This window comes from Sphaerodactylus townsendi, linkage group LG13, assembly GCF_021028975.2.
Source record: "Sphaerodactylus townsendi isolate TG3544 linkage group LG13, MPM_Stown_v2.3, whole genome shotgun sequence".
Taxonomy (NCBI): domain Eukaryota; kingdom Metazoa; phylum Chordata; class Lepidosauria; order Squamata; family Sphaerodactylidae; genus Sphaerodactylus; species Sphaerodactylus townsendi.
In genome coordinates, this window is record NC_059437.1 from 22986494 (window position 1) to 23009322 (window position 22829).

Below are 22829 nucleotides of genomic sequence, written 5' to 3' on the forward strand. Positions count from 1 at the left end.
ATGTGTAAGGGATAACTGTATAACTGCTTATTGGAACAGATTCTGGCTCGAATTAAACGCTTTCTCCCTTTTACCTGAGGCTAAGAAGGGCGCACGCACCTATGGCCCCTTCTGCCATGCAGACATGCAGAATAATGCACTTTCAATCCACTTTCAATGCACTTTGCAGCTGTGCGGAATAGCAAAATCCACTTGCAAACAATTGTGAAAGTGGATTGAAAGCAGTGACAAAGGGAGGGGGAACTGTGCCTGGGACATGAATTGCCTGTGTGCCCCGCCCACCCCGACACGCCCCTGGCCCAACACCAATGGCGGTGCCTGGGGCGAGCCGCCCCAGATGTCCCCATTGCATGTGCACCATTTGAAAGTGCATTATTCTGTGCGTGCGGAAGGGGCCTATGAATTAAATACGGAGATAGGGCCTGCACATAATTATGACATTATAAAAGCATTATAAATACCCCACTTTCGGAGGACGCCTACCTGCTTTAGACAGCCCATTCATTTCTTGGCTTATGTACCAAGCGGAGAATCACTTCGCCGCCAGTCCCGCAGGGGGAGCAGGCACTTGGGGAAGGGAAGCTCCTCTCTTGCCCTTGTCAACGGCGAAACAGGAAGTGATATTTATACTTCCGGTTGCGTCGGAGGTGAATCCCGGCGGCCGCTGTCGGTGGATGCGTTTTCGGTAGCCGGGAGGAGGGGGACGGGCGCTGTTTCCTCTTCCTTTCCCATGGCGGGCGGTTGAGGTTTCTTGTCCCCACCCCGGTCGGCGCTTCGGGGCGGCGCAGGCCTCGGCCCGCTGCTTTCTTCCCTCCGCCGTCCCTGGCGCCATGGCAGACGAGCCCCACGAGAAGTTCTTGGCTCCCGACGAGCCCGGCGCCCTCCTCTCCGCGCCGTCCCGCGCTCCGGGCAGCCTGAGCTTGGGTGACGAAGGCCCCGCTTGCCTGGACGTCAGCGACTTCGGATGCCACCTCTCGTCCTGCCACCGCACTGACCCCCTGCGCCGCCTCCACGCCCACAGGCAAGCCGGGCAGAGGCTGAGGAGGGCGGGTGGTCCGCATGAGTGTTTCGCTAAGGCTCCGAAGGCCTGACTTACCTGTGCCAGAAATCATCGTAGTCCTTACAATGGAATTCCGGGGCCCGGAGCTCGGATCCTTGCTTGGCTAGAACCAGCGGGGTGACCTTGGCTCAGTCACTCAGCTTCCTCCCTCACAAGGTTGCTGTGAGGATAAGGTGTGGGAAGGGGGCAAGCACATATGGGGCTGAAGCGATAGCTGTTTTCATCTGACTGCATCCATACCTGCATTTCTGCTGAGTTTTTCTGCACCTGTTCTGCATTATGCAAGTGCAACAAGTGCAGTTTTTTTTAATGGTAGGGGGACATCTAATCCTGTTCAGTGGCTTCTGTCATAGTGCTATAATATGCCAGAGCTGTCATCAATGAAAATAGACAAGTGACAAGTCTTAGAATGCTGGCTATTGATAATAAACATTTGCTTTTAACATTGGTGTGAGAAGATGCAATACATATTTTACATTAGGTATTTGTAAGTACTAAACTTACATTTATTTGAAGTCTTATGGAGAGCAGCATAGCAAGAAGGAAGGCTTGTGTTTCAAAGATTTTATTAGTTTTGTGAAGGCTAGCAAGGATCCAGCACTGTGAATTTTCAAGTGAAGACTACTCTATAAATGAGATGCTACTGGTACTACTGAAAGGGGCCCTATATGAAGATATTACACAGATGCCCCCCACAGATCAGTTTCAAGTGAGGCTGTTATATAGTGTGCTACTGGATATAATCTAATCCGGCATCTCATAATAGCCAATCAGATACCCCAGAAGACTCACACACAGAGACTAAATTTTCCCACTGCACATAGTATGCAGAAGTATGTTATTTCTGAACATGGAGGTTCCATTTAATCATTGCAATTTAATATCCATTCATGAATCTGTTTTCTGAATTTATATAGTTACTTTTTAAAGCCATCATTGCTAGCACAATCTCCTGCAGCACTGAAATTCTAGAAGCTAACTATGCATGGAGTAAAGCATTCCCTTTGTTGGTTGTTGTGGGTTTTCCGGGCTGTGTGGCCATGGTCTGGTAGATCTTGTTCCTAACGTTTTGCCTGCATCTGTGGCTGGCATCTTCAGAGGTGTATCACAGAGGGAAATCTGTTACACACTGTGTTCCAGAAAACCCACAACAACCAGTTGAATCTGGCAGTGATAACTTTTGACAATACATTCTCTTTGTGTTTTGAATCTCCTGCAGTAATGAACAGGCCTCATCACACCCATGGATGCTTTTCTATTATCCCAGCAATAGTGCATATTTATAAAAACTTAGGTGAAGCTCAGTACTGTGACACGCACACAGCTTTAATACATATGGAGAGCCATTCTGCAAATTTTAAGTTGCTGTCTTTTGGTTGAAGAAGAGTTAGGTTTTTACCCCATTTTTCTTTGCCTTTTAAAGAGTCGCAAAGCATCTTACAATTGTCTTCCCCTCCCCATAACAGAAACCTTGTGATGTAGGTGAGGCTGATAGACTTCTATCTAGGAGGACTATGACTAGCCCAAGGTCACCCAGCAGACTTTATGTGGAGGACTGCAAAATCAAACCCAGTTCTGCAGATTAAAGACCTCCACTGTAAACCACACTGACTCTCTGTTAATTGGTGTATTCTTCAAACGTTTGTATGGGTCATCTCTTGAATACAAGTGACTTGGCTTAGAGCTTCAACCTTGGAAGTTTTCAAAAGACAGAGGTTAAAGTTGACAATTTTTCTGTTTCAGGTGGAACTTGACTTCTTGTGGAACAAGCGTAGCCAGCTCAGAGTGCAGTGAGGAATTGTTTTCTTCTGTGTCTGTTGGTGACCAGGATGACTGTTACTCTCTATTGGATGATCAAGAGTTGACATCATTTGATTTGTTCCCCGAGGGTAGTGTCTGCAGTGATGTCTCTTCTTCTATTAGCACATATTGGGACTGGTCAGACAGTGAATTTGAATGGCAGGTAAAAACATTTATGTGGCTTTTGAGCTATGTGAAAGAAGACTGGGATTCCCACATTACTGTTCTGTAAAGGAGCAGTTTTCTACAACAGAATTGAATAACAACTCTTAATTCTTGGAGAGGAGCTGTAACTCAGCAATATACCTTCTTTACATGTGGATTGTCCTCTGTTCAGTGCCTGGTATCTGTGTTGAAAAGGAAATAGAGTTAAAGTTGCAGGGAAAGATCTCTGTCTTAAACCCTTTGGGAGTTCTGTCACAGTATCCTTGGGACTTTCATTCTCTCTCATCCCATCCCATGTCAATGGTTTGCGAGTATAAGACATAATAAGAAAAAAACACCCTGACCTGGCTGGCTCAGCCCAGCCTGATCTTGTCATATCTTGGCCCTGATCAGTATTGGGATGGAAGACCTCCAAGGAATCCCAGGGCTGCTGTGCAGAGGAAGGTGATGGCAAACCATGTCTTTTAGTTAGTCTCTTGCCTTTAAAGCCTTATCTGGTCATTGTGGGTTAGCTGTGACTTGACAACACTTCTCCCTCTCCCACACATGTGGCGAAACCCATGTGTTGGTCACCTTGAGTTCTTCAGAGAAAACTGGAATAAATACATGGGAGAGACTGGATGACTTAATGAAAAGATGAATTCATGTATCCATACATCTTACTAGGGTAAAGAAACCTGCTGTGTGTATTAGGTCCCCTGTCCAATCCCTGACAACAGATCCATTTGAAGGATCTCAGATGCTTTTTACAAATGTTGGAAAAACCAGTTGCTAGCCAGAACAAGCAGTGGTGAGTTAGATGGGCCAGTTTTTGTGACCAATGAGGCCCTTTTATATGTTTTGTTTCCTATATTGAAAATGTGATGTTCTATAAGTTGGTATTGTTGTAGTTTTAGAGTGTATTGCTGTAGTTGGAAGCCTCAGTCTCATTTCTTTTTGTGTATTTTTGCAAGTTGCCTGGCAGTGACATTGCAAGTGGAAGTGATGTGCTCTCTGACATCATACCTAGCATCCCAAGCTCTCCTTGCCTGCTTCCAAAAAAGAAAAACAAGCACAGGAATCTTGATGAGCTGCCATGGAGTGCAATGACTAATGATGAACAGGTAGGACCTTTGGTATTTTGGGGACTTCAGGGTACCTCAGGGGTGGGGATATTTTGAATATAGTGTACCCTTTGTTGGTTGGAGTGCAATTCTGGGGATCTACATATTGAGTGGCTTGTTGCTCAGACCTGACGTAGTTGCTAACTACCTGCCATTCTGTTTTCCTTAGGTTGAATATATTGAATATCTAAGTCGCAAAGTTAGCACTGAGATGGGGCTTCGAGAGCAACTGGATATTATTAAAATTATTGACCCCACTGCTCAGATTTCACCTACAGATAATGAGTTCATAATAGAATTAAATTGCCTCACTGATGAAAAGCTAAAACAGGTATGTTAACATTGTCTGAAGTTTTCTTAACATTAGATGTCTGTCTTCTGGGAATGGCTAATGGACCAGAGATCAGCTTTTCCAAGCCATTGCCTTGGTTACTGTCCTGATTTCAGGGGCAGATGTAACCTCCTCATATGTAAACCTGTAAATATCTGTGCTTAGAAGGGAGAATATAATATGATTTGGTGGAACTTTGATTGGGCTAGCTTTTGTGAACCAAATTGAGCTTTCTGGTATTGTAGAACTCTGCTTTTGGCAAAATAATCATATCCAAGTTTTTGTCACTATGGTGTAATGAGCGACAGAGAAATTATTATTTTTTCATTCTGTGGAATTTATATGTCACAAGTCAAGTCAGGTCCATTATCGTTTACGGCCATAGGCCATTACAATTTAGAATACATTCCATAAGAGTCTCACGATATATTGTGCAATAAAGAGGAAATTGAAATCGGTATACAAAAAGTATATAACTAAGAACAGATTTGAAAATCAGAGTTTAAGTATTAATATGACTGTATCCTCTGCAAGATAAGGATTTGTCATAGTTTTACTTTTCCAGAAATGAGCTTTTGAGCTTTTTGCCTGGTGTAGAGCCCACTTTTTTAGGAGTTGGAGACTGGGAGATACACAAGAGGAAAGGCAGGATATAAATGTATTGTTGAAGGCTTTCACGGCTGGATTCAACTGGTTGTGGTGGGTTTTCTGGGCTGTGTGGCCGTGGTCTGGTGGATCTTGTTCCTAACGTTTTACCTGCATCTGTGACTGGCATCTTCAGAGGTGTATCACAGAGGGAAGTCTGTTACACACTGTGTCCAGTTTCTTCTATGATGCACCTCTGTGATACACAGACTTCCCTCTGTAATACACCTCTGAAGATGCCAGCCACAGATGCAGCCGAAAAACCCATCACAACCAAATAAAAGCAGACCAGTCTTCTAGTCATTCTGTATTTGCCCCCTTGTGCCCCTCTTGAATGTCACCTGTTTGTCTCATCCACTTTCCATTTTACAAGTAGTCTGGGTAACAGGTGTCATTTCTATCTTTCCTGCCCTCCGTCTCCTACATCTAGGTCAGAAACTATATCAAGGAACACGGGCCTCGGCAGCGGTCTGCCAGAGAAAACTGGAAGCGAAGTGGCTTCAGCTGTGGCAGTGCCAGTGGTGTGAGCGGGGCCAGTGCCAGCAGCAGCAGTGCCAGCATGGTCAGCTCAGCAAGCAGTAGCAGCTCCAGTGTTGGCAACTCTGGCTCCAACTCCAGCGCCAACATGAGTCGGGCACACAGCGATAGCAACTTATCCACAAGTGCTGCGGAGCGAATTCGGGACTCAAAAGTAACATTTCTGATTTTGTGATATCTATGCATAAAAGGCTTCTCTTGCTAGGGAGGATTTTGTTAGGGCTGCCAACTACTTCTTTGTTCAGTTAAATAACAGTTATAGTCTATATGTTGAAAACACTCAATGTCTTTTTCAAGGGTGGGGAACTACGTCTTGTCATAAATATAAAACAGCTTACAATTTAACACTCCTTGCCATTTGTCAATAGGAGGATCTCTTGTTTTTCATTTAATTTTAAAATAATTTCAAATAACGAGTTTGTCCCTGTAGGTTACTCACCTGAGTTCAAATGACTTTAGACAAACTCTGCAGCCATTGGTGTTGCAGAAGATTCAGGCTTAGTTGTTGTTTTGACAGTCTTAGCATAACTTTGTCAACTTCGGTGGTCTGTCACGGTTCTTCAGAAGAAAATCTTTCCTCCTTGCTTTTCTTTCACTCCTTTCCCCCAAATGTAGATTCTGAATAACATGGAAGGCTATTTTTTTCATTCAATGTTCTTTAGAGAGGCGGCTCTTTTGTTTGTGTCAGACCTCAAATTCTTCTTTGCTATGCAGAGAGGGGAGAATTTGTATTGTTAAAAAGTTACCTGGAAATAAATCAGAACTGCATATTCTTGTGACAAGATCTGACTGGCTATTTTTTTTTTAAATTTTGGCAGAAACGTTCTAAACAACGCAAGCTGCAGCAAAAGGCTTTGCGGAAGAGGCAACTGAAGGAGCAGAGGCAGGCTCGGAAGGAGAGGCTGAGTGGCTTGTTTCTTAACGAAGAGGTGCTTTCTCTAAAAGTGACGGAGGAGGACCATGAAGGAGATGTGGATGTCTTGATGTGACAGGGATAAACTTGTCAGTGTTCTTTCTAAGCCTTAACCATATCTTATTGTTTACATGCATACACTTCTACCAAAACTGTGGTTAGATGTGGGGCTCACTATCCTGAATTGTATGGCGCTCACCCATATATCTTAGAAATATTAATTTTGCAAGTGATAAGAGATCACAAAGGTATCCTTTAAAAAATAGGGTAGCATGTTTAACTTCCCGATACCTTTGCATGCAATTACATTTCTTCCTTAATTCTTCTCAAAGCAACTAGAGTGGGAGAAGTATTTTTCATCAGCGACAATCTATTTTCGATTATTTGATACTTGGTGAAATAGATAATGCCTAGAATTATTCTCCTTGTCCTGCTGCTGTAGTTATATCAAATCAATTCTGTGTGACGTAATTTAGATTTCCCCAAACTGTCATTGTAACTTCATTCCGTTCAAGGCTATCCTGTTTGAGTGGCCAACCCTCTGAAGCATAGGTGTCAAATTCTGGCCCTCCGGGTGTTTGTGGACTATGGTTCCCATCAGCCCATGCCAGCAGGGCCAATTGGCTATGCTAGCAGGGGCTGCTGGGAATTGTAGTCCATGAACTTCTGGAGGGCCTGAGTTTGACACCTATGCTCTGAGGCGGTGAAACTGGGGCAAGGGCTGTTATCAAGTGTCTGGTAAGCCATAATGCATGGCCAACAGTAGGCTGCTTTCAACTTGATGGATCACAAATGATGCAGGCCTGTGATGTGGACTTGATTCAGTGGGATGCTGGCTGAGGCAAACTCCCACAGCGTCTCGTTTGAATTGGTGTGCAACTTGTGCAAAGAAGCTGTGCTGCGCATATTGCTGTTTTGCATCCATAGCCGCCCAATTCAAGGGAGATGTGAGAATGCCATTTCCCCGTGTCAGTTTTTTTCCCTTTGTCTGGAGTCAGGTTTAAATCAAGCTTTATAAAGCAACGGGACAGTCTGCACGAAGTATTTTTTTCCCCCTGACCACTCATATGCCCATGTCTCTTTACATGTTCCAAACCTGTAGCATCATGTGCCTTAAATTAGAGACCTCCTGTTTAAAGTGTTAGGAGTGTGGGAGAAAATTGCAAAGCTGAAATAAATTTCATGTTCTGGCATACTTCCATTAGAGTTCACCCTCTGAGCCCATCCAGCTTTTACGAAGGTAAATTTTAGCCACCATCATTTGGTTAAATCTGAATTTCACAGTGAAAAGTGATATCTTGACCCTGTGTGTGAGTGCTTTGTGGATTTAAAAAAGCACACTTTTCTGCTAAGTTTAATGGCTGCATTGGTCGACTTAGGTAATAGGGATTGAGTTTCTAGCAATACCACGTAACACTGTAATGTGTAAACCACTGAAGCAGATTTATTTGAAATAACGCATTTTCAGTGGAGCTACCTCTATGTTGCTTAGCTTCCTTAATCTGTCTTTTAGGCGTGCATGGTACATTGAGAAACATAAATTAATTAGACAGTGAATTTTTATGTTTATCTTTTTGAACATTCTTACCTTTCTTTGCATTTAAAATCAGAGTTCAGTTCTTGGGGTAACTTGAGCTTTGACTGGAGTCTTTTCCACTCAGGCAGACACGCCCTGCTAATGACAGGAGATGTTGGATGGATGCAAAGCAAGAAATCAGGACTCTGCCTTTTGGATCCAATCCATTTGTTTTGAAGTATTTCATTGGTTACAGACAGAGTACTTTGGAGGAAGTGAGATGCATCTTTGCAAGCTAAAACTCAGTGTTAAAATAGGCCAGTGAGCATCCGATTTAGGAGAGGCAACCCTATCTTACAATTGAACTTGTCACAGCACTTGGCAATTGCTGTGTGTGTGTGTTTCTTCCTGAGTAGCCTTCGCTCTGAGCACATTGTATGTTTTTTAAAGCTGGGTTGTCTGAATTGAGCATCCTGATACCTTGAGCCTAGTTAGTTCTACCAGTTCTAAAATGAAACAAGCTGCTTTTGGGTGAACAGTTCTCTTAATGGCAATATATAGTTTTTAAACTCTATAGTGGATACTTTTTTATGCATAGGAAACCATGTTAGCCAGTAGAGAGGACCTGCTTGGTAGCTCTCCGTTTGTGTCATGTTTACCTTGAGCTCTGTACAAGCTACATAAATATTTAATTTAAACAATATAAGGAAACAGTTTGTTTGCATCCTTGGGAATGACTTTTCTGACAAGGCTTAGAAGGAGCACTGAAAACCTGCTTGGAAAGAGCCACTGTTCTCTTTAGTCTAATTACATAGGAAGAGATCACATGACTTGCTTGTTCATACTTGCATGTGTGTGTCTGCGTCCAGTTTCCTTTTTGGCTAGAAATCTTTTGAAACTGAAGTAGAAAATGTTTTTGTAAAACAGAGTAAAGGCTACATTCTGGGTATGTACAGAATGCTTGCTTAATAAGTTGGTAGTCCCAACATTGGATCTCTTGGTTCACAATAAATATTTTTATTTTTCTACATGTCGGTCAAGGAAAATGTGAAAGGCTTCTCTGGCCAGACACTGCATAAAAAATCTGTGTATATATGAGTTTTAAGCCCTTTTAAGGGTGATGTACAATACCTGTAGAAACACTTATAGTATGTTAGCCAAATTCCTTATTAGTGCTGACCTAAATGACATTACTGATCATACTCTTTTCCCCACCCCCCATCCAGTTGATTCAGCAATAGTTGGTGCATCAGCCTTTCAAGTATTCACATGTTCTGATTTCTTGATAATGATCCCAAAACTTTCATGTCCCATCTTTTATGGGATCAGTACTTCTATACTACTTTGGATGATAATTTGGCAAATGGGGCAGAATGTATGCTATAGAGGGCCACTAGCATAACTTCAGGTAAAGTGAAATCATGTAAGTTTATTGCAGTGCAGTAGGAGACTTGAGATATGCCGATGGCTTTTAAAACATGTTTTGTAATATGCTTAATAGTTGATTAATAATGGCCAGTGATACGGTATCCTGAGTAAACACGCTTCATTACCAAAACAAGAAGGATGTTGCCTAGCTTTGGAGAATGCGCTTGAGGGTCTTAAAATATATTTAAATCTGGACTATTTCCCAGGATTTCTGTGAAGATGTAATTTTGTGCTGAAATGCACTTGTGAATATATATGTATATATACACACAAAAACCTCCCTGTTCATTGTACATTCTGTATCTACTTGCTACAATGTTTATAGAAAATCTTTTCTGTTTCTTGATCGTTGTGAAGGATTTAACAGAGGTATAAAAAACACTGGGGACTGTCTTATATGTTTCCCTTAGACTCTTAACTGTATTTTAAAATAATTACATGAATATGGTAATTTGGGACAGTATTAAAAAAGAGACATGCTGATGAAAGCAAATGTGTGTATTATCATATTTCAGCAAGTCTTGCACCTTAGTGAACTGGATCTCAGATGAAGCCTCAAAGTCATAAGAACTGTGCTGATCAGACCGAACACTTAGGTTCATCTAGTCATGCTATTTCTAACAGTAGCCTAGCCATAGGCTTGAAACACAAGTATCTACACTTCACCACATTAAGAAGAACAAGACTTTCCTGGACAGAATGGAGCAGACAGTGCTGGGTGGAGAGCACACCGGAGACATCTCTGAGGAGGATGGCAGCTCTCATAGAGGAGGTGGGCAGTTGGAGAAATGTAGAAAGCAGAAGAATCAGGGAGCATTCTATGAATTTGAAACTATTTATTTATTTTATTTATTTATTATTTGAATTTATAAACCGCCCAATCCCCGGGGGGCTCTAGCGGTAAGGCTAAGCAACATTATATACAATAATAGTATAAATAAGGGGTCAAGCAATGGTGACCAAATACACTAAAAATCCATTAAAACCATTAAAACCATTTAAGCAGCGGACAAAAACAGTAACAACAATAATGATGATGGCGTCCCGTAACCCAATTCCTTAAACTGCCCCAGAAAGGAGGGAGCGGCCAGACTCTTCTTAAAATAACAATAAATATACAAATAAATTATAAAATAGAGAGCAAAAGCCCAAGGAGCAAAGCAAAGGAGGGGGGAGGAGGAGGGGGTGCACCTCAGCAACTGGACACTCCAAAGGCCCAGCGGAATTCACCAAGGTTCCGCAGGGCCCGGACAGCTGGAGGGAGAGTGTTCCACCAGGCCGGGGCCAGGGCCGTAAAGGTCAGAATCGTTTTGAGGTTCTCTCCCTTCTTGATGAGAATAAGGAATAGGCACAGTTCTCAAAGAATGCACAAGTGACAGAAGGTTCAACACATGAAATGTCACCTGCAAAACCCCAGAGAAGGCGTATGGTGGTAGTAGGGGACTCCCTGCTAAGGGGGACAGAAGCAGAAATTTGCAGGCCTGACAAGCTGTATCAAGAGGTGTGCTGTCTCCCTGGGGCAAAAATCTGTGATTTCACAGACTGAGAAGACTCGTCAAGGCCACTGACTGTTATCCCTTTCTTTTAATCCACATTGGGGGGGAAATGACACTGCTAGAGGTAGCTTTTGGGACATCAGAAAGGATTTTGAGGCTCTTGGAAGGAAGCTGAAGGAACTGGATGAACAGGTTGTCATTTCATCTCTACTTCCAGTTGAAGGACAAGGGCCCAGGTTGGAAAGAAAAATAGTGGAGGTGAATAACTGGTTTCGCAGGTGGTGCTGTCAGGAACGTTATGACTTCTTGGACCAAGAAGTCTGTGTTTTCATGAAGAGGGACTACTGGCAAGGGATGGGTTACATTCACAGCTGTAGGAAAAGGCATTTTTGCTAGGAGAGTGACAAACTTATCAGGAGCTCTTTAAACTTTAAACAGGAGCTCTGAGTGAAGTGGGGGAGGGAGACAATATTCAACTGGAAAGGAGTTCATCTAGTACTTGAGAGAGTTGGCTGAAGGTTATAGAGAGAACTGAGCGAATAGTTCAAAAACCCAGCAGTGAGGGGGATAAAACCTTAAATAAGCACCCACAGGGCATGAACCAAAGCCTAAGATGTTTCTACATTAATGCGCAAAGCATAGGTAATAAACAGGATGAACTGGAACTCTTAGCATGGCATAATAAATATGATATTATAGGCATCATTGAAACCTGGTGGTAATAATGGAAGGGTACATACAACCTGTTCCAGAGAATTGGATCATCTAGGAAAGGCGCAGGAGTAGCACTATATGTCAGGGATGATTACACCGGTGAGCAGGTCCATGACTTAAATCCTGGGAACCAGATTCAGAGCATCTGGGTAAAAATTAAGGGGGAGAAAAACAACAGAGATCTATTACAGACCCCCAAGTCAGACTGATGATGCTTTCCTGGAGCAGATGACCAAACTTTCACAAAGAAGAAAAATAGTAATGGGAGATTTCAATTATCCAGATATCTGGGGTGGAAGTGGTAGGGTCCTTAGGTAGAAGTAACCGTGTTCTCCTGGAGGTCGTTACACAATGGAAAAAGAATGCAAGTCTAGTCGGACACATGTTCTAGACTTTAAGAAAGCTGATTTCAGTAAACTTAAGAAATTACTGGATGTGATCCCATGGTCATAGCAAAATAAAGCCGCTCTCACGACACCTTAAAAGCATTTACTACAGTATGACATTTTGTGAGTCACAGCCAACTTTGTCAGATAGATATGTGAAAATCTAACTGGGAAATCACACCTAACCTTTCTATATTAACTCCTCCCCTTTCCCCTCATACTGAAATTTACAGATGAAGGAGTCATGGTGTAATTCACACCAAGTCTTGACTCTCATCCACATCTTTCCTCATAAGATTTCCCAGTACAATTTTCCTTGGCGTATCTGTCTGATGAAGTAGGCTATGACTCATGAAAGCTCATATTGAAAGGTTAATCTTTGAGGTGCCTGTGGACTTTTATTATGGGTTTTCCTGTCAATCATCATCCTATTTGGCTTCTATTGATTTGTTTTTTATATAAGCTTTTTATTTTCACACATGTAATACAAACAAAATATTCAGACAGAAAGAAGAGGAAAAAAAGAGAAAAAAGCCAAAACAAATACAACCCATTACACACCATATATTGACCTCCAGCTATCTCATCTTTGAAAATTAACTCTAGGTTCAGGCATATAGTTAATTTAGTTCAATTATTATTTTTTAAATATATTTTAGTGTTCACAGACTACTTTTTTTGGATTTCAAACTGTGCTACTACTTCTCTATTTGGAAAGGCTTTCAAGAGATACCCCTTAAAAGGTTTCCAGTTTTTTTTAAATGTCCAAACTATTGTCCCTTAGTAGTGTTGTCAGCTTTGCAATTTCTGATTATTCTGTAGCTTTCAGAATCCAGTACTCTTGTTGGCATCTTATTACCCCTCCATTTTTGTGCATATAAAGTTCTTGCTCCAGTAGTCATGTACATAAAGAGCATTCGATGTTGCTTAGAAAAGTCCTCTCCCAATGGCTTCTGTTGATTCTGATATATCGTTGAAACAAATGATCCTCAATAGGGTATCTGTGAGTGTTCTGATATTTCAATGTATTTTCTGTTGCCCTCTTGCTTTTTCCTGAAGCAAAGTGCCATTCCTGGCTTTCTTCCATATCACCGAAGGAGTTGCTGTGCATAGAGCAGAGGCTGTAGGTCAGCGGCAGAGCATTTGCTTGTCATTCAGACAGTCCTCAGTTTAACCCACAGCTTCTCCAGTTACAAAAATCTGTTAGTGGGTGACGTGCAAAATCTCTGCCTACAATCATGGAGAGTTGCTGCCAGACTTAGTAGGCAGCAGAGGCGTAGCTCCAAGGGAATTGGAGGGTGCACAACGCACCGGGCGCGTGCCCCTGTGAGGGTGTGGCGAGGGCGTTCCAGGGGTGGGACGGGGTGGGGGACACACCGGTGCACCGGGCGCTTTCCCCCCTTGCTATGCCTCTGGTAGGCAGTACTGACTGTGATAGACGAAGGGTCTGATTCATTATTAGGCAGTTTCATGTGGACATCAGAAGAGTCCAGGAGGCATCATCTTTGTATTTTGGGGGGAGGGACACCATTTGGAAGCAGCCACCTCCATCTTGCTTGGTTTGAAATTACCTAACATTTTGTAGAACTTCTCAATTGTTTGCTTTTTGATCTAGCTCCCATGGCAGCCATATGCTGATCGGTTCACCTCCACCTCCCCAACCATTATTGCTGTTCTGTTGTGACTACTATACTCTGTCTCAAATAAAGATGTTAGTTCAGCCAGTTGCGGTGCAACGATTGATAAAACTGTATGAAAACTGCATTTGAATATAATCCTGAGCAAGTATGAAAATTAGTATTTACTTTTACGAGCTGCCTTTGTCAAAACCATTATTTTTTGCATTATTGAACAAGGTACTTTGATACAAGAATATTTATAATTCATTGAACGACTCTCAAAGTTTCAAACAGAAGGTGAGAACAGAGCAGGGCTAGGTTGGCACTAGGATCTAGGGGGGAGCATTCTACAACAAAGAATGTTGAATTTTGTGGTGGAGGAATATACAATTTACTAGTGAGATTGTGAGACAGAGGATACCTATTGCAAAATCACCATTGCTTACTGGTTCAACAAGGACGGTGACTTCTGATTTAAATCTGTTTTGTTTATGTGACAATTGCCATGTTTTATCTAGACACCCTTTTAAGAGGCTTTTGCATTGCATTTGATCCCACAGTTTAATTGGCAATTGTTTCAGTTGGAAGCTGCCATTTTCTTCTGTCTTCCCAGAGGGTTACGGTGCAACTTACCACTTCTGCTAAACTGCATCTAATCAAGTCTGCAAGATGTTCTACACAGTAGGCAGAGAAGAAGCCTAAGATCAGGGTCTAGATCAGGGATGTCCAACTCTGGCCCTCCAGATGTTGATGAACTACTATTCCCAGCTGGCAGGGGTTGCTGGGAATTGTGGTCCATGAACATCTGGAGGGCCAGCATTGGACACCCCTGGTCAAAATCATCTTAGTCCCCACACCCCACTGTTTTTAAAAAACATCCTTTCTGAGGAACTCAGCTTTCCACTAGAGGGAGTACTATGGTTGTATCATATGTCTCTTGAAAAATACAAGTGTTTACTCTTCAGTAGGCAAGCTACTGGGAATTATGGTTTTGTGAAATCAGCTGGAAACAGACATTTAGAAGTTCAGCAGTCTTTCCTGGTTTGTTTATATCTTCGGGCATGTAAAGGATTTATTCAGGTTCATATGCTAAGCTAAAATTCACCTCAAGAGAAGGAGATAAAACCCTTGAGGGTTTATTCTAGCAATCGGGTAACTAAAAGCGTTAACCCATACATTTGTAACATTTAGTTTCATGGCAAGGGAAAGGTTATCTCTAAAGGAGCTTAGAAGCATTTTTAGTTAATGGCACACTGTCAACTCATAAACATGCCTGTGTAAACCAGCTCATAGGTGTTGCACAGGTAACTATGAACATGGCTCTTCGGTGATGTTGGCTGCTTTGGAAGGAGAGAATTAGAAAATTGGGAGGCAAATTTAACAAGGGCCCCTTGGATGGTTTTCCTTTGCTTTAGTAGCGTGTTCTAAGAGTTTCAGAGCCAAATGTGGCTTATATGTGTAACCAAACATGGCTCTTTAAAACAGAAAATGAAATCTTTAGGCTGAGGTATATTGGAGGAGTAGGTGGAATTCTGGGATAATTAGTATGTGAATGGAATGGCAGGTGAAGGCTTTTATGAGACTAAAGGGCTTCTTGGAGATCGGTTACAGAAAGGAAAATGACAGAGATGGACAGTTGCCAGTAATCCAGGTGTGAATCAGGCACAGATTTATACCAGGTCACTAAAGCAATGACACAAGGTGCTCCTTTGTATATTTATTGCTTACTGTGGGACCTTGCATGTGCCACCCCCTAATAAATGACTCCAAACAACTGGTGTATGGGATTCAGAAGCTTTATGGATTATTAATCAATGCTTCAAATATCAGTAACGTAGCGTTGCCCATTTTCTGCAGATGGCCTATCTCACACTCTTTTTTTGTTGATTTCTTGCTTTCAGTTCTGATATGGTTTGGCTCTTTCATTACAAAAGGTTGCTGACCCCTGTGATTGAAAGGCTTTTTAGAGGTTATTTGGATCATTCTAGCAGCTGAAGTGATTTTTTTGTGGGAGGGAGAGCGGGCTGTTTGTGATGGTTGACATGATGCTGGAATTCCTTTCGCTCAGCATCGTGTCTTATTTCCCAGAACTAACTGCTATAAAAACAGTTGATAATGTCCCAGGATGAGTACTGTATTCCTTTGTACAGTTTGGAAATCCAAGATCTCCTTCCTAAAGGCTGATGTCTTCAGATGCATTGGGACTTTTCTCTGTAAATTGCATGTGCTAAGACCTCACTTGGGGTCGGTGCAGGTGTTGTACAACTTGCGATTGATGTCTGGGTAGGGGCTAAACTATGCTTAAGTGGGTATGTCCTCACCACGTTTGTACTTTGCAAGAGTTCGCAGCAGTCCCTTTCCCCCAAATAATATTAACACTTAACAAAGTATAAAATAACGTTATATTTGCAATATTGCTTACTAAATGTTCCTAAAATAAATCTGTATTCTTCCTTCCCAAAGAGTAGATTGGCAAAACTGTTGCGAGAAATCAGCAGGGTGTTTAGTTCAACAAGTGCACAGTTTTAATGCCTTAGAATAAATCCATCAACTGACTGATACATCTATTTGCAGACTGATAAAATGAGTAATTTATGGGGCTAAGTACCTCGTTGGAGCATGTATTAAAATTCAGGAATATATCTGTCTGCCTGGAAATTATGGTTAATGCAATTCCATATAATGCTTCAATTCATTTATATATTTGCACAACAAGCCTTCAGATAAAAAGTGCTAAAATATGTATAAGGAGGTCATCACTTGAGCTAAATTGCACACAAATTTCCGGCACGCTCTGAGGCTGAAGACCAATAACAACAGACTTGGAGCTAGAATAAATGCATTAGCCCATAAATTTGGAGCTTCTATTCGCATGGCAAGGGGAGCATCATCTCTAAAGAAGCTTAGTAACATTGATTTGTGATTAATCATTTTACTTAATGACTCATCTGTGATCATAGTGCAGTGAAAATGTCATGTTTGCCTAGTGGCATTAAGCCCATTTATCTTATGTGCATTCAGAGAATTGCCTTGCCAATGTTGGATTGAATATGTTTCAGCTCCATAGCTGTGAAAACAGATTTTCTTTTCTTGAAACGTGCACAGGATAACAGTTTTCAAATCCAGATCTTCCAAATGTGCATTTTACTTCTTCAATTGCAATAATGCAGTTTAGACATAATGCTGCTAATCTGGAGTGGTTTGCAGTCTTTTGCATTATTTTCCTTGTTTGCCTGAACCATAGTTAACTGATATTCCTGCATCAGAATGAACCATGAATGAACCATATTGAGAGCCAGCATGCAGAGGCGTAGTTCCAAGGGGACCGGGTGTGTGTGTGCACAATGCACCAGGTGCATGCCCCTGTGGGGGTGTGGTGAGGGCGTTCCGGGGGCATGGCGGGGGTGGGACAGGGGCGTTCCAGGACAGGTGCAGAGGATACACCAGTGCACCAGGCGCTTTCCCCCCTTGCTGTACCTCTGCCAGCGTGGTGTAGTAGTTACCAGCAGCGGACTAATCTGGCAAACCAGGTTTGTTTCCCTACTCCTATACTCCTATACAGTCTCACCTACATTACAAAGTGTCTATTGTGGGGAGAGGAAGGAAAGCTGCTTTGGGACTCCATACAGTTGAGAAAAGCAGGGTATAAATCCAAATTCTTCTCTTCTGCCTACCAGAGCTTTTATAAACGAAAATTGTAAAGTAGGGTTTGAAGCAATTTTGCAAAATGTGATTAGTGTTAAACACACTTAAATAAATGTGGGAAGTGACCATGATTATCATGACCAGCATTGGCTAATGCGAATAAGGAAAATGATGGGAAAATTCGTAACTGAGAGAGTAAGAAGGAAATGAAATTTTAACCATGGTTTAGATACCAGGGTTGTGACACAAAGGCTGGCAATGTCAAACCATCTTCAAACATCTCTTGCCTTGAAAACCTTTGCCATAAGTCAGCTGTGACTTCGTAGCAAAAAATATGTCAACTTTATTAGTTGTGTATGGAGCCAAAGTAGTATACTGTAAGTTAACTGGTATCAAGATTGTGTTCCTCCATCTGTTTTTAACACACTGGATTTTTTTCTTAAGTCCTAAATACTGCATCCTACAGGCACAATTCAACTCAGTCTAGAACCCAAATATTGCTTTGCTTTCCAATTTTAGAGCTGGATTTATATAATATATAGTCATTTAAGCTTGAACACTGTTCATCGTCTGAAAATGTTTATAATAATTGGGAGGTGTACAAAACTGGAGATAGCAAAAGACTAGTTTATGTGACTGAGGAGCTGGTGCTGGGAGTTGGTTGCATTAATAGGATGAAATGATCTTGGGAAATGACCCAAGCTGGAAGGTGGCCAGGTAGCACATTCCTAAAAAGGCTAGTCAACGACCATCTTGTTGGCTATAGCAAGATGCGATTCAATCAGGTGGTAAAATTCAGAACACCATATCATCATGTGGCAGTGGCAGAAAAAAACTACTCTTGTATCTCCAGAAATGGCTGTGTAAATTAGCTGTAATTTGGGACCCAGGTGTACATATATGTATAAAATAATAGGGTTTTTAAACCAAATATCTTATAAAATAACTACAATCATCATGTTACAATGATAAAAGAAAATGATATAGTTGCACTACTACGTCCTTGTCTTTCTCATTACACCAATGTATAAATCTTGCCTTTCCTCCAATACGCTCCAGATGGATATCCATGTGCTTTCCCCCATTTTTATAGGAAGTCAATTTTGTAAGATAGTCCACATTCCAAACCTATACACTTGTTTTTAACATACATTTCTAATCCAATGCACTGCACGGGATTGGCATTTTTAACAATTTTAAGTAAAAATAACTTTATACATTAAAATTTGAAATTCTTTTTACAATTGTGGATATTTGAACAGTCTTAAAAAACGCAGTCACCACAGTAATCTTCCTTGAGGCAAAATGTGACACATTTTACAGGCAACAAAATTCCAAGTCTCTTCAGTATCATAAAATGGATGCTGATCCAAGGAATTTCATACTATTCAGACCAATAATGTACAAGTTTACAGTTGCTAAGAGCAACCTATGTAGCGAACATGATTGCAGCAATTTAGAAGACAATATAGTAATCTCAAATTCTCAAAGTAGTTAAATACTAATGCCTTTTTGTTATAGCATCCACATCCGTTCGGCTTCTAGCCAAGAGGTGAAGGGCAAAGAGACTTAACTGTTTTTATTTGCTTTCCCCCTAAATGGAAGTTTTTCCGAAAAATGACAATCTGTAATTTTAACTTGGTTTATTTAAGTTTGTAAAATCTCTTTAGTAAATACATCCCAGCTCCAAATGCACATCTTCAGGTTTTTCTGCTGAAGATTAAACATCCATTACTTTCTCCTTTCACCAGAGATCACAAATAGCACTTAAAACAGAGAATGGCTCTCCAGAAATAAGGGAGGTTGTGAGAGAGAATCCGGGAAGGTGGTGAGGATAAAATAGGATATCCATCTGGAGTTTCTTGGAGGAAAGGCAGGATATATAGGGTAGCTGAAGTAGACTTGGTCCAAATGCTAATTTGTAGGTTACTCATGCATTGACCTTTTGAGCAAACTTTCTTAGATTAACCTCAATGAGGTATTGTTCAGTGCAGAGCTGCTTTATAGAGATTGTGTTCTCTTTCAATAGATCACCTTAGCTGGACTTTGTATAATTGTAGGTGAGGATGGAGGTTTTTATGTGTGCGGAAGGAGTGATGCTAAAGATTCCTTCAATATAATAGGTGCATCATTTTGGAAATAAGATCCCCCAACTAGAAATCTCAGTGAGAAAAGCAGTGAATGTAATAATACCTTATCAAACCTTACCAATTTACCAAAAAGACGAGTCTAATAGCAACAACCGGTACTTGGCTTTGTAGTGTGTGAATCTGGTTTATTTATATAATCAACAACTGCTGCAACCAAACACCCATAAACTGTGCTTGATCATTAGTGATAAACTGGTCTATAACTAAGGATCAAACACGTTTTGTCAACAAATGTGTGGTCCTCCACTTTCATTTACTGGTAAAACAGATTTGGAAGATATTTACAGTGGAGAATTGGATGAAACAGATTTACAGTGCAGTCTTACACTGCAATCCAGATGTGGGGGGCATGGAGGCAGCCAGGGACAGCACCACTAAGGCAGTGCCACGCTGTCTCCACAGGGGCTTCGGGCAGCACAAAAAGGAGGAAAAGTTTGAATCCCTCCAGCTGCCTGAATTGCTCCATAGAACAAATAGGCTTATGGTGCACTTTTGTGCACCATAAGCTGCAGAGCCATGGACTGGCATTCCTGAGCTGGAACACCAGTGGAAGCTGGTGGACTTCTATGTTTGCCCACTGTGGAGCTGTGGGTCGGTGGAACCCCAGTGTTTTTGCTCCCTCCGCTGGCATGGGTGCCGCTTAAGCCAGTGTGAGTGCCCCTTATGCTGGCAGAGGGGTGCGTGGCCCTCTACTGCTCCCACAGCACAGTCGCCCCACCATCTGGACTGGGCTGTAAAGCAGAGTTATACTTTTTGAAGTACACAACTTAGAAAGGTATAACTCTGTTTAGAATTGTCCAGTTGACCTTTACTTTGTGTGCCAATATTTTAACTGTTCTCTTGTGGTTATTTACCTATTGAAAGAGTGAGGAGAAGGGAAACAAATCAATGGATAGGCCCACCAGCTTCATGGTGGGTCCTGGAGTTCTCACATCATTACCGTTTATCTCCAGACGACAGAGATTGGTTTGAGTGGAAGTCTTTGGAGGGTCTGCCTCTATGGTATATTCTATAGTATACCATAGAGTCTAGGTCTTAGATACAGAGAACTTAACTATCTCCTGTGGTATACTATACAGACTAGGAGAAACTGATTGTCACCTATAACTATCAAACACTAAAGGCTGGTTGGGGATTGAGAATTGGAAGGGACTGCTGGCACCCTCCCATGGGAGTGGATTTTTCCACTTAACACTTGAAGAGGATTTTTGTGAGTTTTTAAGGTTAAAGATAACATAACTGGATAGCAGCTAGCTATGCAAGCACAACACATGAGAACCAAAGGGTTACCATGACATACAGAAGCCTAAGTAATGTAAGGTGGGAGGGCAGGAGAAATGATTTGAGGTGAGAAATTTAAAATTCAAAATTGCCCGTCCTAGTGGGCACCCTGGCAGCTAGGGTTGCCAGCTCCCAGTTGGGAAGTACCTGAATATTTTGGGGGGTGAAGCCTGAGAAGAGCAGGGTTTTGGAAGTGCAGGGACTTCCGTGGGGTATAATGCCATAGAGGCCACCTTCCAAAGTGGCCATTTCCCCCAGGTGAACTGATCTCTGTTGCCTGGAGATCTCCAGCTATCTCCTGGAGTTAGGCAGTCCTAGTTTAGGGTAAAATAAACAGAGGTTTGGGGGTTCCCCGTTATCCTTATGTGGTCTAATTGAGGCCAAAGAAGAAATGAATTCTTCCATCAGCATCCCCTTGGAACAAGATTCTAGACCTTTCAAGAATCCACCATAGCTTGGATCAGTGTCATTTTTGTTTAACAGTGTAGACATATAGACACAATTCCTATATTTGGATTTATCCCAAGCATTGTGTAGTGGTTACATTGCTAGAGTAGGATCTGGAAAACTTAGGTTCCCCATTCTTCCACAGAAACTTACTGGATGACTTTTGGCGAGTAATTTTCTATGGCTGACTCTCAGACTCACAAAGCTGTTGGGAGGTTAAAATGGAAAAGAGGGCAACAGTGTAAGCCAAAAAGGATGATGCTTCCGTTAAGTCACTTTGGGTCTTCATTAGAGAGAAAGTGATGCCAATACATATATTTAATTACACATTTTATTTTATTTAATTACACATTTTGTTGTAATTTTGTATATTTTTGCATGTATGTTATTTTTGCAATAGGGATATTTACCTTATCACAATTTAGTTCTTGTCTGTTGGATAAGCATTTCTTCCACAATGGTTTAAAGCCATAGTCCAAAGGCAGAGTTGCTGCACCAATGGAATGGGAACTTCTATGTTAGTGTGCCGCATAAAAGCAAAGTCTTAGAAACTGGCCTTGAATTACAAATGTTTTATCCACATTAATTTGCTTTGGCTGAACAAAATGGAGCTGAAAGGACCGCAAGATTGTCTGACAAGAGCTGAAAGGCGGCACTTGCTGTAAGTAATTTAAATTGAACTCTTTTACCATTTACGGATTTATTCTGTTTAGGGTCAATACGAAGAGGGGTGGGGGAACCCAACGGCTTTAAAACTAATGCCAATCTTTTTGGTTCAGTAATTCCTTACGTCCACCCTCCTACTTCTCCCTTTCTAAATTTTAGTAATTTGTTTTCAGGGGAGAAAATACTTAAGTTCCATCAAACAGATTCTGCTGAAACAATCTCCATCCTTTCACCTAAAAACAAAAGCCTGGATAGAAAGAACCACACAACTAGTTCCGCCTGCCTAAGGGGGGCTTTGGCCTTGCATTTCTTGAACATCCGTTCTCCGCGCCACATGGAAAAATGAAGGAAATGTTCAAAAGCGATTGGAGGTATAGTGTGAGGAACTGTGGTTCACGCAATAAAACAAGCCCAAGATCCCATTGAGTATGCACAGGCCCTTGGATGTGCCTCAGGTAACTCTTTGGGACCTCTGAAAGTACTGATCAATTTGGTACAAAAGGAGTCCTGAACTGGTTAGGCAAAAATTATGTGGTAGACCAACAGCAACAAAGGGCAAGCTTTGATTTTCTTTTTAATGGAATTAAATAGAAAAGCAATAGGCTGGGGTTGCAAACTAAGCCAGCTGCACGTTATTACCATGTACTGGACATACATTCTTTTGTTTGGAGTCTGTTTTCACCCAGAGTGCTGGGGAGTAGACTTTGAGCTAGAATGTGGGTTGTGTCTTGTTTTTTTTTTACTTTTAGAAAGTGGTATAAAAATAATTTCAAATGTTTCCCATTAAAGATTTTCTCTGACTAGAGCTGCTTTCGTGAAATAAGTTCCAAGCAGCGTTACCCTAAGTAAGCAGTCTCCACTTTGGTTTGTGGAATTAGCTGGAGACAGAGAGTGAGAGGAAGTAACTGGGATTTATGACCTATGTAT

At 41.6% G+C, this 22829-nt stretch overlaps 1 protein-coding gene across 1 annotated transcript; it reads left to right on the forward strand.

The window, feature by feature from the left end:
• The first annotated feature begins 644 nt into the window (after positions 1-644).
• On the forward strand, positions 645-9986 carry FAM199X (family with sequence similarity 199, X-linked). The gene is made up of 6 exons (XM_048514664.1): positions 645-1021; positions 2804-3023; positions 3979-4128; positions 4298-4459; positions 5535-5795; positions 6460-9986. The coding sequence occupies exons 1-6, from the start codon at positions 831-833 to the stop codon at positions 6628-6630; spliced, it is 1155 nt and encodes a 384-aa protein (XP_048370621.1). The 5' UTR covers positions 645-830; the 3' UTR covers positions 6631-9986.
• The last annotated feature ends 12843 nt before the right edge of the window (positions 9987-22829 follow it).

What these genes read in the sequence shown, in the direction of transcription:
- FAM199X (XM_048514664.1), top strand. Translation starts at nt 831, where the DNA reads ATGGCAGACGAGCCCCACGAGAAGTTCTTGGCTCCCGACGAGCCCGGC. An exon ending in CGCCGCCTCCACGCCCACAG is followed by an intron (nt 1,022 to 2,803) that starts GCAAGCCGGGCA and finishes TTTCTGTTTCAG; the next exon opens with GTGGAACTTGACTTCTTGTG. An exon ending in AGCGAATTCGGGACTCAAAA is followed by an intron (nt 5,796 to 6,459) that starts GTAACATTTCTG and finishes AAATTTTGGCAG; the next exon opens with AAACGTTCTAAACAACGCAA.